Below are 16,076 nucleotides of genomic sequence, written 5' to 3' on the forward strand. Positions count from 1 at the left end.
ATCGGATTAAAAAAATATTGACCAAAAAAAAAAACACTATTCCACATTCTGCCCAATGTCCTTCAAACAAACGTGACAACTGAATGCTATGAAAACATACAGTGCTTAATTTATTAGACCACTTATCATAATAAAGAGAAAACATATTTTAGAAATTTGTCAAAAATTTGTTTAAATTTAAAAATGTTATTGTCATTTATTGGACATAATAATAAAAAATGGCCTCGTAACAGCTTGCATTCTTGCTGGTATTGTTTATGTACTTTTTGACTGCAATTGGGTATCGCGAAAAAAAAATACTCAAATAAATGCTCTGGTTTTCTTTCATAGATAACAGCAATAATGATATTATAGCATTAAAAATAGCCTACTACTGTTACTAAAGAGCTTACACATATTGGAGTACTAACCAGTACAGAAAGCCGAAAAATGATTTTGGTTATCACCAATACTGTTACTTTAGAGCAGCAGTGGCACAAACCTTACATAAACACATTGTTAAAAAACTTACATAAATTTGTTAAGCATTGTATAGTTTATAGTTTATAGTGTATAGTTTAAACCTCTATTAAAATAATAAAGATAATAATAAAGACGAATAAAAACACAAACTCAGTGTTAACCAACAGGTAAGAGTAATGTTCTGCAGGAACTACTTTGATCACAGTCACCTCGTCATTTCTTTATCCTGTAAAAGGCCGTTATGGAGCGTCTCATGTTTATATTCAGACAGACAATTACACGCTGTTATCCCTTTAAAGTTCCTACTCTCATAAAATATTCGCACTGCATGTTGACTTTTAAACCTTAAATTAACTTTCAACAACAGATAATTCAGCACAGTGGATATGTTTGCGCTGAAAAGCCTATTAATTGTCTCCCTCTCTACTGTGTTCTGTCCGTCTGACGCGCGTGCGCGCGCCCGCCGCGCCGGCGCTCATTCGGTATTTTAAACTTAACACAGACTGTCAGGACGGACCTTTATGCAAAAATGGAAATGCTCGCGTGAATTTGTGGCATTTATAGATAAGGATATGACCGTAAACTTAACGTTTTTGCGCTGAGGACGCACACGCATCTGTCAAAGCGCCTGACAGGGCAAGCCATTACTCTTATGCATTAACTTAAAGCTTAAAATAAAGAATTATCATGTTTTGGGCAGCTTAGATCACGTGCTTCTCCGGCAGAATCTCATTCTGTTTCCTCCACTATTTTTAGATGCATTTTGTCCATAGAAATGCATTATTCAGTGCCGTAATTTGACTAACCAGCTGAAGTTGGACGTGCACTGTGGGCAGACCCGATTAATCGATAATGAGAATCGGTGTCGATGATTTTCATAATCGATAATAATCGATTTTATCGATTAGTTGTTGCAGCCCTAAATTTTTTATTTTTTTTAATCTATTTTTTGTATCTAAGTGAGGGCGCTCAGGTGACTGCATATAATGAGCTCGGGAAAGACTGTATCTTGCTTTAGTTTCATAAGGATTACATAATCAGAGAATGTCCGTTTTCGATTTGAATTTGTTCATTTAAAAGTAGACACTTCAAGCTTTCAGATACGGGAAAGACTGTACCTCGCTATAGTTTCATACGGATTACATAATCAGGATCAGGAATATTCATTTTTCGATTTGAATTTGTTCATTTAAAAGTAGACACTTCAAGCTTCATATATGGGAAAGACTGTACCTTGCTTTAGTTTCATACGGATTACATAATCAGGAATATTCGTTTTCGATTTGAATTCTTTCATTTAAAAGTAGACACTAAGCTTTCAGATACGGGAAAGACTGTACCTCGCTTTCATACGTATTACATAATCAGAGAATATTCGTTTTCAATTTGAATTCGTTAGACATTTCAAGCTTTCTATAGACATATTTCTCATGTCTCTGTGTCAAGTATTCGTTAAGTTTGTGATGCGTAGAGTGTTGCTCACGGAGACCTAGACAGCAGAAAGCGCACCCTGTTTGTTTTGTTTATTTTACAAAAGCAAAATGTTTTGTTCTTATTGTCAGTGTACACAAATAAAAGTAGGCCCTTTTTAGATTTGATGGATTTTAGTCTTATCTGTATCGGAGTATTTAAATGTGCTTGATCAATGTGTGAATCAGGAAAAAGTGAACGTGCCAGCGCGCAAAGGGTTAAAGATGCTGCATTCAGTTTTATCTTTAAACTGTAAATTTAGATTTCAAATTCAATATTAATTTTTAGAACTGTTGAAATAATTTACAGTATGTAACGCAAGGACTTTATAAGTAACTGTAATTAAATTACCTAAAAATGAACAATAATCCCTTACTTTTTCATTGGATAAGTAATTTAATTACAGTAATTACTTAGTAATGCGTTACACCCAACACTGATTGCAAAATGCATTCTACATAATTTAGTTTCATTTTCGCATTGAACTTTGGAGTTCTTTACATTAGGGCTGGGTGGTATATCGAGTTTGTACGATATATTGATATTCTTTATAAGCGATATGATATAAGGCAACACCGTCTATATCAATATACAGTAGTTTGAAACGAGTGCATCTGAAAATATAGCAGAGGACACAGACTGAGCTGCTGCGGAGAAAGAGCATAAAACAGTGTGTTCTAAACATGACAAACTTTATATGAAGGGCTTTAAAAAAACTCGTAAAATATAGAAGCCTATAGTTTAGTTTCAGTTTAAAGCGGCTCTGACAGAAAGGCTGCGTGTGCTGCTGACAGAGACTCGCGCTGTTTAATGTGTTTGAGATGTGCTGTTTTCCAAAATACATTTCACAGGTATATTCTCCATCTGTAAATGTTAGAAAGCCATGGTAATATTTCCATTTTGCTGTCAGAATTGCATGAACCTTCTGCTTTGAGATTCTCCGCTAAACTTCACAGACTTAATTTAGAACGAGCGCCGCCGCGCGCATGCGTGCCAAACAGACGCGCAATGTGATAGGAACGTAATAATTCTTACTAAAATATAGCCTACATTTTGCTGAAATATTTGTAGTTAATAAACAATAAATGTGACATGTAGACATATCTACAAGCAAGTGTTTTTGTATGATAGCACTAACTGTAAAGTGACTGTAATGGGGTAATCAAAACCATTTTACTCAATTAGTCTGTGCTTTTTTATTATTTTCTTTTTTAATTTAGTAAATTTAACTTCTGCTTTAATAGCATTATTTTTGTTTTTAGATTGCAATGTTACAATGTTAGAATGTAATGTGATTTTAACCCTTTTTTAGCATAACATATGCCTATGGTTACTGCAAATATACCGCAAATCAGCCAAAAAATACCGAGATATGAATTTTTGCTCATATAGCCCAGCCCTACTTTGCACTGGTCATGAGTCGTGGTTGAATATCAAAGGATTATCGTACCCCTTTTCCTTTTCCTTTAAAAGCGATATCAGTGGTAACGAAAAGAAATGCAAAAATAATTTGATTTTACCCAATGATTTTATCAAAATAATAATAATAGTGCATGACCTCAGAGACAGTTTAAGTAGGAGACTGATCCCTCATAAAAAAATACCATGATGGCCACCAAGTGAACTTTTGCTGCCGTGTGAACCAGCATGCTCTATTCATACTGGACTATTTCTGTTTGTTTACCTGGCTGGTGTCCATCGTGGCCCCTGAATGCAGGTAGGGTCAATTAGAGCGCCTAACCATACAGCTACAGGCCCTTAATTGAATAAACAAGTCCATGTTCACACGGTGAGATGATGTGGTGTCAGTGAGCATGCTCTGTGGGCCCTGTTTCCCTGGAGTGAGGCTTAAGTAGCTCAAAGCATCCCTGGCTTTTAATGAGCTCCACCTTCCAGCAGGGTGCAGGTCAGGTCCTCTCTGTAACAGCCTTCATATAATAGAGTCCACCTTAAGGGCATGTGCAGATATTCTCCAGGTGTCATTTATTTCCTGTCAGAGATCCACCAGCTCTTATCTTCCTTGTTTTTGTCTCTCTCTTGCTGTTTTTCTTTAGATGGAGTCTCCGGTCTCCACCCCGGCCCCACCGCCGCTTCACCTTCTCGCCTCTATGGGAAACAGTGACATCGCCTCGCCTTGTGAGCAGCTTATGGTGCGAACGCGCTCGGTGGCTGTCAACACATCTGATGTGGCCCTGTCTACTGAGCCAGAGTGCTTGGGACCCTGCGAGCCGGGCACCAGCGTCAACCTGGAGGGTATTGTGTGGCAAGAAACTGAGGACGGTAAGAAAATATACTGTGGTAAGAGCTTGTGATATAAGCTGAAGTCACAAATGTTCAGTAGACAGACTTTTGATTGAACCTGTGGAAAAGTCTGACTAATAGCCACTGCAGTAAAGAGGAAGAGGCAGTCTGATTGACTTGTAAATGTTGATTACACCACAATAATCTGAGCAACAGGGGCAAAGAATAAATACATACATAGCCATGACTGGTTCTAAAGAAAAGGTTAAAATTGGTACAGATTTACATAGATTTGAATTAGTGTCCATGCAGAAATATTAAATGTTAAGACTTAACTCAAAATACTGTATTTTTGCTCATGGATATCTTGTTCACTCCAACAAAATTCTGGTTACTAACTTGCCACAGTGGTTTGTTGTTCCTTAGAGATCATTGAATCAACACAGAAACAGAGTTTCCAAGTGGGATGATTAAAAACAAGTCAATCATATTTTGTATGCACACAAGCAAGTCACTTTGTTGGCACAATGTTTGAGTAGATAAAAAGGAGATCAAAACATGATAGAATTATAAAAAAAAACAACTGAATTAGGTCAAAGATTCCTAGAACTGTTGACACCCTATTTTCTGTGCACATTTTAATTGTTCATTAGTTTAAAAAACCAAAAAACAAGCAATGAAGGAACCAATTAAGATGAGCAGAAACTGAAACTGATTGTTGATTCCTGAATCAAAATACTATTCACAGTATACGATGTTTTCTCTTTGTCAGCCTCCAGCAAGTGTTTCTGATAGAAGACAGAAAATTGGCAGCCAGTTACGGTGGTACTTCAGAACAACACAATTACTGAGATTAACAAAAATGGCCCAGTTTGAAGTTCTGGGGAAACAAAACCGTTTAGAGTCTGTGTGTTTGGAACAAGATGGGTTGACCACCTTGTTGAGGAGTGTGTCTATTTTGCTAAGCCATCGATTTAGTTAGAAACAAATGCACATCACTATTCAAGTGAAAATATGTTCTGTTATTTATTCAAATTCAAGGCAGAATTATTAGTGTATTTTAAATGGGGGGAAAAAAAATCATTGTTTGCTTCATTACTTTGCTTACACAAGTAAAGGAGTGTGTATGTGCTGTCTGGAGTGGACAGTGTGCACACATTTACACCGTTTATTTATTTATTTATTTTTTATAGAATCCTGAGTCAAGTCAGTCTAGTCACTTTTATTTCTATAGCATTTTATACAATCAATTATGGAAACTCAGCTATGGATACGGACGGTTCAGATTCTGCTGTAAAGTGTTACTTAATCCAAGTCAGTTCTATGTTGGTTTAGTTTAGATTAGTGATGTCAAATGATTAATCGCATCCAAATAAAGGTTTTTGTTTACATAATGTATGTGTACTGTTTATTATGTAAATACACACACATACTGTATATATTTTGAAAATATTTACATGTATATACATTTATATATTTATATTATTGTATTTTTTATAATAAATATTTATAATATATAAACAAAACATGTTTAATATATATATATATATATATATATATATATATATATAAAATATATGCATGCATGTGTTTGTATTAATATTTACATAATAAATATATACAGCACACACATGTATTATGTTAACAAAAACGTTTATTTTGGATGCGATTAATCATTTGACAGCACTAGTTTAGATCAATAACAATGTGAAGATAATCAAATAAAAGCAGTTCTACAAAAGGTGTTGTTATTCAGCTCGAGTCAGTTCGATGGCGTATGCACAAAATGGACATTAAAATGTGTGTACACCATTCGCCACACAAATTTGGACATGTAGAATTAAATACACCACTCTCATTAATGGATTATGACATAAAATGGTTATCCATATGTTACATATGCATTTATCACACCGTTTATACATCAGGCCCAAGAACTGGAAATGGGTATTCAAGTTTTAAAAGGTTAATGATGTGCAGCACTGCACAAGCATTAGATTCAAATTAAATTATTGATGGCAGTTTTAGATCTGGGATACTTTTAACATCACCCCTTACAATGTGAAATATGAGAGCTATACAGTAGATTACTGTTGTCTTTGAGCCGACAAGTGCCAAAATATCTTCCATGTTCAACCAGAAGTTATGAGGAACAATGACATCTCAGTAAAAATAGTAAATATGTTTTTCCCCATACACTTATACTTCAAATGTATACAAGAGCTGAAAATGAAAAATGAGGGTGTAGAAAAGTGTAGGTCTAGTCATGATTTATTTTTAATTAAGGTATTAATTAATTTATAATTAAGTTAAAATGTGATTTGTTTAATATTTAAATTAGAAATATAATAAATATTGTATTTACATAAAAAAGCTTGCCCGTTCTGTTCAAGAGTAATTATAAGAGCAGTCCTTACAGTACACAAATACCAAAATGATTTGTTCCTGTCCTCATTTACATACTAGTCTCTTGCTGAATTCCCCCCGCCCCCAGGGATCAATAAAGTACATCTATCCTATATATGAAAACTCCTGCTTCCTAATGATTTCAGCCGCTTGTTCTGGTAACAGCTTCCTAGCCAGAGCAGTACATATTGTGCCTTATGCTTGCAGATTAATTTATTCTAACTGGATTTGTCCAGATTTTGTAGGTTTGATCCCCCCCCCCCCCAATCTAATCATAGCCCACTGCAGAAACGTCAGTGCGTTCTGCACTCCACATCCTCAGTCTTGATTGTCGAGCATGAAAAGGAAAAATCTCCCTCAAATCCCTAAATGAGAGCATATCTAGGCTATGGTAGGCAGTGGAGTATGTGCCGCCCACACTTTGCCTGCTGCCATCCTCCCAGTGCTGCCATATAAAGGGCTGCCTCATCAACATTCAGTGCGCATTGGCTGTCTAAGTGTTTTCTATTCCTCTTGCCATGGGCACAGTGTGTCTGATTCATCCTGCTCCTCTGTGGCCACTCTTGTGTGTGTGTGTGTGTGTCTCTGACATGGAGAGGGAACGTAGTTGAAGGGTCAAGAGGGAAAGAAAAACAAGACCATTCACAGCCTTGCCCAACCAGTGCCACACTTCCACAACATCAACTCAATCTTTTTGCAGGACGGCACCCAAACACAGGGCTCCAATCATCTGCTCTTTCACTTTAGAGAGGGAACCAATGGCGTGCAGGTGTTATCCACACCCTCTCTCGCTCTCTTTGGGATGGTTCCACTGGTGTGCATCTCTCCTTTTGATGTGTTATTTTTTCTCATCGGGGTGTTGGACAGATCTGTATCGTGGTGATACTTTATGTGGGTGGAAAGTAGAGCAGCAAGATCCCGTGGCAGGGAACACATCTCTCAACCACTTTGAGATGTCTTTCCGCTGTTCTGCACTCTCTTAAAGATGTTGCAGACAGTCCACCCACACTTCTCATAAGGATGACTTCCTAAGTCCTGTCGCTGCCAATGTGTTATGTTTATTTTGGTTTTGAATCTCTATGGCAAAGATGATCTGCCTTACCGCAGAGTTCAGATCCAACTCTAATCAAACACATCTGATGATGAAGGTTTTGGGGTTTGTTAAAAGTTACAGGTGTGTTAGAGTTGACTTTGCAGGTTGGTAAATAGCTATTGGTGTGTTCAAGTACTCAGAGTTGGGAAGTCATAATTACAACAGCAGGTGTGTTCTAATAACTTAGATCAGAGCCAGATGGTGATGTGCCTTTTCTGCATAAAATTCAACAAGATTTTTTTTAACTCCACATAATGATGAATAAATGTGCATCAGGTGTGTTTCTGCTTAATTTTTATTCAATTTATGAAGGTGCTGTAAATTTAGCATTCCATTATGGTTGTAGAATACAATGGTATTTTGTGTATGCCAGTTAGTTTTATTTTAAACGAAAAGAAAATTGAATTTTTTTATTTTTGTTCGACATGTTTCCTCACTGACATGACTCTTAGTTAGAGAAACAGGGCTTAAAATCCATGGTTTTTCTACTGGTAATTGCCACTTTGGGGTGATGTTCACGTGCATTTAACTCATAAATACGATTTTACCGACATGACATGAGGATTGAGTACTCAGTTGACTTGTTTGGAATCATTACAGTGGCTGTCAGTACATTTCTTATTTTGGATCGCCCTTATTTAGCACACCTAATTTAACTCATTAACTTGTTAGAAGACTGCTCTAAGATCTAAAGTGGTTAGAAATGAGAGACCTAAAATATGCAGTGCAGCTGGCCTATATCTATAAACCTCATAATATTTCCATGCTTTTATTTTATTTTATTTGTCTATCTCTAATAATAGCGCGTTGCATGTAGGACAGTTCAAACAATAAATCCTAAAGCAATACTTTGGAAAATGTTTTTAAGTAGGGAGGAAATGAAATCACAAAAAGTAGCATTCTCCAGATTGTCCTGCTTTGTTCAAAACCTGTTTTCTATGTAGGCAATAGGCAGACATGTTCAGCTATAATTCAACTGAATTGAAAATTGCAAGATTGTATTTCTATAGCATATTATGAATCCGTAATAAAATCGGACAACAGTGGGATCATAGATATACAGTGGGGAATACAATTATTTGATCCCCTGCTGATTTTGTATGTTTGCCCACTGACAAAGAAATTATCAGTCTAAAATTTTCATGGTAGGTTTATTCGAACAGTGAGAGACAGAGTAACAACAAAAAAATCCCGAAAAACACATTTCAAAAAAGTTATAAATTGATTTGATTTGCATTTTAATGAGTTGACCCCTTTGCAAAACATGACTTAGTACTTTGTGGCAAAACCCTTGTTGGCAATCACAGAGGTCAGACGTTTCTTGTATTTGGCCACCAGGTTTGCACACATCTCAGGAGAGAATTTGTCCCACTCCTCTTTGCAGATCCTCTCCAAGTCATTAAGGTTTCGAGGCTGACATTTGGCAACTCGAACCTTCAGCTCCATCCACAGATTTTCTATGGGAGTAAGGTCTGGAGACTGGCTAGGCCACTCCAGGACCTTAATGTGCTTCTTCTTGAGCCACTCCTTTGTTGCCTTGGCCGTGAGTTTTGGGTCATTGTCATGCTGGAATACCCATCCACGACCCATTTTCAATGCCCTGGCCCTAACGGTACATGGCCCCATCCATCGTCCCTTTGATGCGGTGCAGTTGTTCTGTCCCCTTAGCAGAAAAACACCCCGAAAGCATAATGTTTCCACCTCCATGTTTGACGGTGGGGATGGTGTTCTTGGGGTCATAGGCAGCATTCCTCCTCCTCCAAACACGGCGAGTTGAGTTGATGCCAAAAAGCTCGATTTTGCTCTCATCTGACCACAACATTTTCACCCAGTTCTCCTCTGAATCATTCAGATGTTCACTGACAAACTTCAGACTGGCCTGTACATGTGCTTTCTTGAGCAGGGGGACCTTGCGGGATTTCAGTCCTTACCGGCGCAGTGTGTTACCAATTGTTTTCTTGGTGACTATGGTCCCAGCTTCCTTGATCACTGACAAGATCCTCCCGTGTAGTTCTGGGCTGATTCCTCGCCATTCTCTTGCTGATTGATAGGGGATCTTGCTGATCAATAGGAGATTTAATGAGTGCATCAATTGCACTCATTAAAATGCAAATCAATTTATAACTTTTTTAAAATGTTTTTCCAGATTTTTTTGTTATTCTGTCTCACTGTTCAAATAAACCTACCATTAAAATTATAGACCGAACATTTCTTTGTCAGTGGGTAAACGTACAAAATCAGCAAGGGATCATACCCCCCCCCCCCCCCCCCCACTGTATCTTCTTTAGCTCATCAAATGGTTTTCTAAATTAAATAAACTATCAAAGGCAATTGGCTGGACTTCAATTTATGTTAATTAAATTTATCTCTCATTCATTGTTCTATGAGTGATCAATCTCCTCCTCATACTATTTCTGGTTTGACTTTATCATGTTGTTAAGCCAAGGACCCAGTACCCTAAAAATAAACAAGCAAAAAAAACATCAAAACTGACTTTGCATGTTTGTGCATGTTTTATTATACTTAATCAATACTTTTACGTAATTAATAAAATACTTCACCGTTCCCCAGACTCAGTCCTCCATCTTAGATACAGGTATTCATTGCATTGCATAATTTGTTGCCTCCAGTAAAGATGCACGCAGTGCTACCTTAGAATTCGGCCAAAAGCAAGGCATCTTGTAGGGGAGCATAATTTAGAGTGGCATTTGTGTCAGGAGCGCACATAGTAAAACAACAAATGTTGCCTAGGAAGCTCGCTGAGCTTTAAAACAGAGCATCCATCTTCCATGACTTATTGCAGATCAAGTTGTTGCTGAGTCGCAGTGTCCTCTCCTGACTTCCTCAAATCAACAGTGACGTGCTTTATTTCAGCCAAAGCCCAGTGTGGAAATCTTATCTAGTGCACTGCAACCTTTTATTTGCGGATGGACATATTGACTTGCTCATGTTTCAGCCCAGTGCGTGAATCCCAGAATGGCAGGAGGTTAAGGGCAGACAGCTCTCAGTTCATGATAAAACAGTCAGAGGCAGATTGGAGCAATATTTCTAGGTATCAGTCTGACACAAATCCCCTCTGCAGGACGCTGGAAGCAGACCAGGATCGTGTTGGTGTGGGATCCACTCTCACAAGCCGTGCATGCTGATGCCTCCAAATGTCAGCCCTAAATCTTCTGAAAGTTTATTGCTCTTGAAGTAGAGCCCAGAAAGCCCTCACCCACAGACCATGAAGGGCTCGACGCCAGCAAACGCAATCGTGCCAAACAGCAAGGCTCATATGCCAGTATCCTGATTCAACCCTTTTTCCAGGGCCATCTCAACAAGCTATTGGATCAATGTGTTATTTTATTGTCTGAATTAGCTGTTGGTTTAAGGAAAACAGTTGATTTCATCATTACCCTTTCTCTTTGAATTTGCGTAATTGGCTATTCTTGGATTTCGCTCTGAGGTCAATAAAGTGCGTCCTAACTCAATCAAACCTGCCTCCTGATGATTTCAGACTCTTGTTCTTTTAAAGAACCCATGCAGTCTCAGGACAACTGCAGTTTTTTTTCCTGTGCTGATGTATTTCCTTTTGAAATGGAATGTTTGTGGATGGCAACTCCCTTGTTTTTAAAATATCACTGGCCTTTAGTTATATAACATCGGCCATCATATTTTCATTATGAACCATGTGTTATATTTTAAACTCCAATAGAGCTGTTTTTAATGGAGTGTAAGAGTGCAGCAGCACACATGCCAAGCTTCTGTTTGTTCCACTTTGGCTACTGAAGGGCAGCAGAGGTGAAATGCCAGCCATTTAGCCTCATTTAGCCTGGATTCAGACAGGTGGCCGGAGAACCGCTAATGACTGCTAGTGAAATAGGAAGGGGCCCCGCTAATGTGCTCTTCGACTGACCTCCACTGACATTTTTCAAAAGAACGTTCATGAATTCAGCGCTCACATTTGGAGGCCCACACTATGATGTTTGGTGGAAAACAAGATTTATTATTTCTTTAATAAATAAAACCAATGATGAAAAAGACAATCCTACTTAAAAATAAATATTCTAGAGAATAATTTTTGTTAATTTAATTTAAAAATGCTAATTTAGTACACTGTCATATACTGAAGTTTCAGTATACTCACAAAATTTAACACCATAGAGGCTTATCTTAAATTTATTAGCTTGACTGAAGCCTTATCAATGTTACACAATATTATTCTGCTTTTCATGACCTATTAAGTGCATATTATTGTAATGTGTTATTGATTTTGCCTGCTATTATGGTAGTGTAAAATCACAGAAACATCCAGCACTTACCTGTCTGAGCTTTTGCAGCAAAACCTCTGAATCACTGCCAGATACAAGCATTTTCATTTGCTTCAGCTGTTTTCACACAATTGCTAAACCATTTGCAGAGGCGGCTCACAGTACTGCAAAGTCAGATGGAGGACACCATCAAACAATTTTCCTCTACTCCTTACAGCTTTTAGCTGGTGTAATCATGAAGTACACAGTAAAAATTGCAGGGCTGCTTTGAGAGTGCTGGCCTTAGAAAACCTCCATTTTCACTATTTAAATGGGAATTGTGGCTTCTGCAAGGACTGTGTTTGGAATATTGGTAATGAGGCGGAGAAGCAACCAGATGAGTAGTGCTCATGAATCAGCAAACTGACATTAAAACTCTACTTTATTACTGTGTCACTGAGTCTGTATAGATAATGGAGGTATTCTTGCATTATATTAAGGGTCCTCTTTGTTTTACAGGTATGCTGGTGGTAAACGTTACTTGGCGGAACAAAACATACGTCGGAACACTTTTGGATTGTACCCGTCATGACTGGGCTCCTCCAAGGTACGTGAAGTGCTTTAACATTTCAAATCAAGAAAATGAAATATTCCTCCCTAGGATACTAGTTTCTGCTTGTCAGCCACCTTTCCTTAGTACCACATCAGTACTCCCTCTGGACTAGTAGTAAGCCAGGTGTATCACATCATAACCCTTAGGGATAAGGCACACTATTAAAACATAAACATTGCCAAGCCTATCAAGTGAGAAGAATATAATCCCAAATCAGGGATTAGAATATTCAAGACTATTCAAGTATTTTTATTTTTATTTTAGATGTCTTAGTTGTTAGGAATGACTTTTATATTATTAAAAGCTTATCTTTTTAGACACTTGACAGCCTTTAATGTAATCAATATCATAGTGCCAACTAATAATTATTATTAAGGTAATTGTGAAGATCTTGTAAATAATCTTTTAATTACATAAATCTTTTAATCTTTTTCTTTAAGGTTCTGCGAGTCTCCCACAAGTGACCTAGAAATGAGAAATGGACGTGGCCGTGGTAAAAGAATGCGACCCAACAGCAACACCCCAGTCAACGAGAACAGCAACTCATCTGATAATAAGGGCAGCAACAACAACAAGACCAGAGCAAGTTCCAACAGCAAGGGTCGGCGCGGAAGCCAGAACTCCTCTGAGCGCAGGACTCCGCCCAACAGCAACACAGAGGACATAAAAGCCAGTCCCTCCTCAGCCAGTAAGCGCAAGAACAAGCCTGCTTCAGACATGGAGCCCAACTCTAGCTCTGAGGATTCTAAAGGCAACAAGCGTATGCGCACAAATTCAAATGGTGGAATGACCTCCTCTGCACTCCCAATTCCCATCATCAAAACTGAGTCCCTTCCTCCTCCTTTAGACCGAACCTGTCCCTCGCCTGTACTGATTGACTGCCCGCATCCCAATTGCAACAAGAAGTACAAGCACATCAATGGCCTGAAGTACCATCAGGCTCGTGCTCATAATGATGATGATATTAAGTTGGACATGGACGGGGACAGCGAATATGGGGAAGAATCCTCTCTCCACCCAGAGCCAGGAAGTTGCAACGGAGCTTCGATTACACAAAAAGGCTCTCTCTCCCCAGCACGTTCGGTCACACCAAAAGGAAGAGGTTTTGATGCTCAGAGTCCATCTCCTTCTCCTGGAAAGTTTGGCTCCAAGTCAAAGAAGAAGAATGGTGATGCTGAAGCAGATGTTTGTGGCACACCTATGGAGGGTTGTGAGGACGGGCCTTGCGTCACTGCTGATGAGGCTAGCAATGACGGCATGGATGACAGGAAGTCCAAAAAGTCAAGCAGCAATGTCAAGCCTGACAAGCTGTCCCAGAAGAACATGAAGTCTTCCAGACCCATGGCTCCATCCCTCCCTTCTCAGCAGATGTACTCTTTGCAGCCAACATCATTTAGTGGCGGAAGCCCCAACCATCCTCCAGGGATGGCCAACATGTTGCAGGGTATCCCCAAGAGTCCACAGCTAAAAGGCATTCAGTCTAAGTTGGGTGTAACTGGGGACTCGTCGCCAATTAATCCAGTCGTGAGCAGCTCCAAGGACAAAAAGAAAAAGGACAAGAAAAAGAAAGATTTGGGCAAGGATGCAGACAGTCCCAAGCTCCCCGGAAAGAGTGGGAAAACAGAAGAGGGGAAAAGCCCATACTCTGAGACCTCTGACCCAGGAAGCAGGAGTGAGGGTCATCTCAATGGCTCCTCAGACCCTCATCAAAGCCGCCTTGCTAGCATGAAGGCAGAGGCAGATAAGATATACAGCTTCACGGATAATGCTCCCAGTCCATCCATTGGGGTGGCCAGTCGTGTGGATAGCAGCGGACAGCCTCTCACTCCTCTTCACGCTGTCAACCAGAATGGGGCCGATAGCTCCTCGGTAAAGACAAACAGCCCTGCATACTCTGACATATCTGATGCTGGGGAAGATGGTGAAGGCAAAATGGAAGGGGTCAAAGGTAAAGCGGAAGATCAGTCAGGCAGGGACGGTGCGAAGAAGGCACTATTTCCCTCTCAGGCATCCTCTAAGGAATCCTCGTATTATGCTAGCTATGACAACTACTACTCTCCCAGTTACACCCACACTAGTCCTGGTGGCGCCACTCCTGGTGGGCCTCTGTCGGAAGGGCAAGCTCTGAAACTGAAGAAGGAAGATGAGCAAGAATTGCCGGAGGAAAAGACGAAGGTGGACGTGCAGGAAGAGCGCAAAGCTGAGGTCGCTTCAAGTCAGCCACACCAGCAGCAAGCCTCTGTCATTCAGCAGCGCTCCAATATGTACATGCAGCCACTCTACTACAACCAATACTACGTTCCCCCATATGGATACTCAGATCAGGTTTATCACAACCACCTCATGAATACTAATCCAACCTACAGGCAGCAGTATGAGGAAAGGCAAAGACTCATGTCTGAGCAGCACAGGTCTGCTGAGAAAAAGCCTGATTCAGGTGTAAAGGACAGGGAGGCCTCTCTGAAAGAGGACTGGAAACAGAAGGGCCCTGTTCCTCCTGGCCTAACAAAAGCCCCCAGCCTTTCAGACCTGGGAAAGCCACAGGCCCCTGGCAAACATAGAGACACTTCCTCCGAATCTGCCAAGTCAGTCATCATCCCTAAAGGGGAGGAGGCCAAGCTGCAGCCACAGCAGGCTGAGGGGCTTAAAATGAAGCTCAGTGAAGCTGGCCATCATGGAAAGGATGACTCAAAGGCAAGTGTGGAGTCTGCCAGGCTGGGTATGGAGCAAGCCATGTGGTACAGACAGGTGAGGCAAACGTGATTCTTGAAGTAAACGACTGCACAGTTCACAAGCTAGAGGGATAATTCACCCACAAATGAAAATTTAGTCGAAAAATAGATTTCATAAGGGTGAGCTAATTTATTACATCTCAAAACCTTAACTTTAATGTCTTTTCTGTTTTCTGTTTCCAGTACCCTGACAGTCAGAGACTGCCAGATGAGGACCGAGACCGGGAGCGAGACAGAAAAGGCAAAGATGACAGGCCAAGGCCGAAAGACAGCGGCTCCAAAGAAGATAGTAAAGATGGAACTGATGGTTTGTGTCCTTCCAGCTCTGAGGACCAGCGAAGCGGTGGAAAAGATTCCCGGCCCAATGCCCACATACCTTTCAGCTCCCCCTTAGCACAGCACCAACCCTACCTGCATTACATGCATGGATATCCTTTTGGGCAAAGCTACGATCCCAGCCATTCTGGATACAGAGGCATGTCCTCCGTCATGATGCAGAACTACCCAGGTAAGACAAATAATCACATCTGAATGGTGATGTTCATATAATATTATTAGCATATTATTCTAAAAAATTACAGTGCCTACTTACTAGTAAACTTTGTTGCGTAACAATTGGTTTGCACGGATTGGCCAACAACATATTACTATATGCAAGTTACATAAAAGGATTACATCTTATATTGCGTTATTGTGGCAGTAACAGTTACTTTTAATTATTGCTGCTTATTAATCCAGATGTTATTATTCAGCTACAGACATGTCAACAGTTTAACTACCTCAGCAAGAATGTCCTCTTGTTGTTGACCAAAAAAGAAAACTGGCCA

At 39.6% G+C, this 16,076-nt stretch overlaps 1 protein-coding gene across 1 annotated transcript in view; it reads left to right on the forward strand.

Moving 5' to 3' along the window:
- Positions 1-16,076, forward strand: part of LOC306874027 (zinc finger protein 609-like) — a gene marked incomplete at its 5' end in the record, with an annotated part of 58,398 nt that overhangs the window by 38,245 nt on the left and 4,077 nt on the right. The window contains 4 exons of the mRNA XM_079423691.1: positions 3,987-4,212; positions 12,424-12,511; positions 12,958-15,265; positions 15,433-15,757. Of these exons, the coding sequence (XP_079279817.1) occupies positions 3,987-4,212; positions 12,424-12,511; positions 12,958-15,265; positions 15,433-15,757 (2,947 nt within the window). The remainder of the gene's footprint in view (positions 1-3,986; positions 4,213-12,423; positions 12,512-12,957; positions 15,266-15,432; positions 15,758-16,076) is intronic.

Source organism: Barbus barbus, assembly GCF_936440315.1.
Source record: "Barbus barbus genome assembly, chromosome: 1".
NCBI lineage: Eukaryota > Metazoa > Chordata > Actinopteri > Cypriniformes > Cyprinidae > Barbus > Barbus barbus.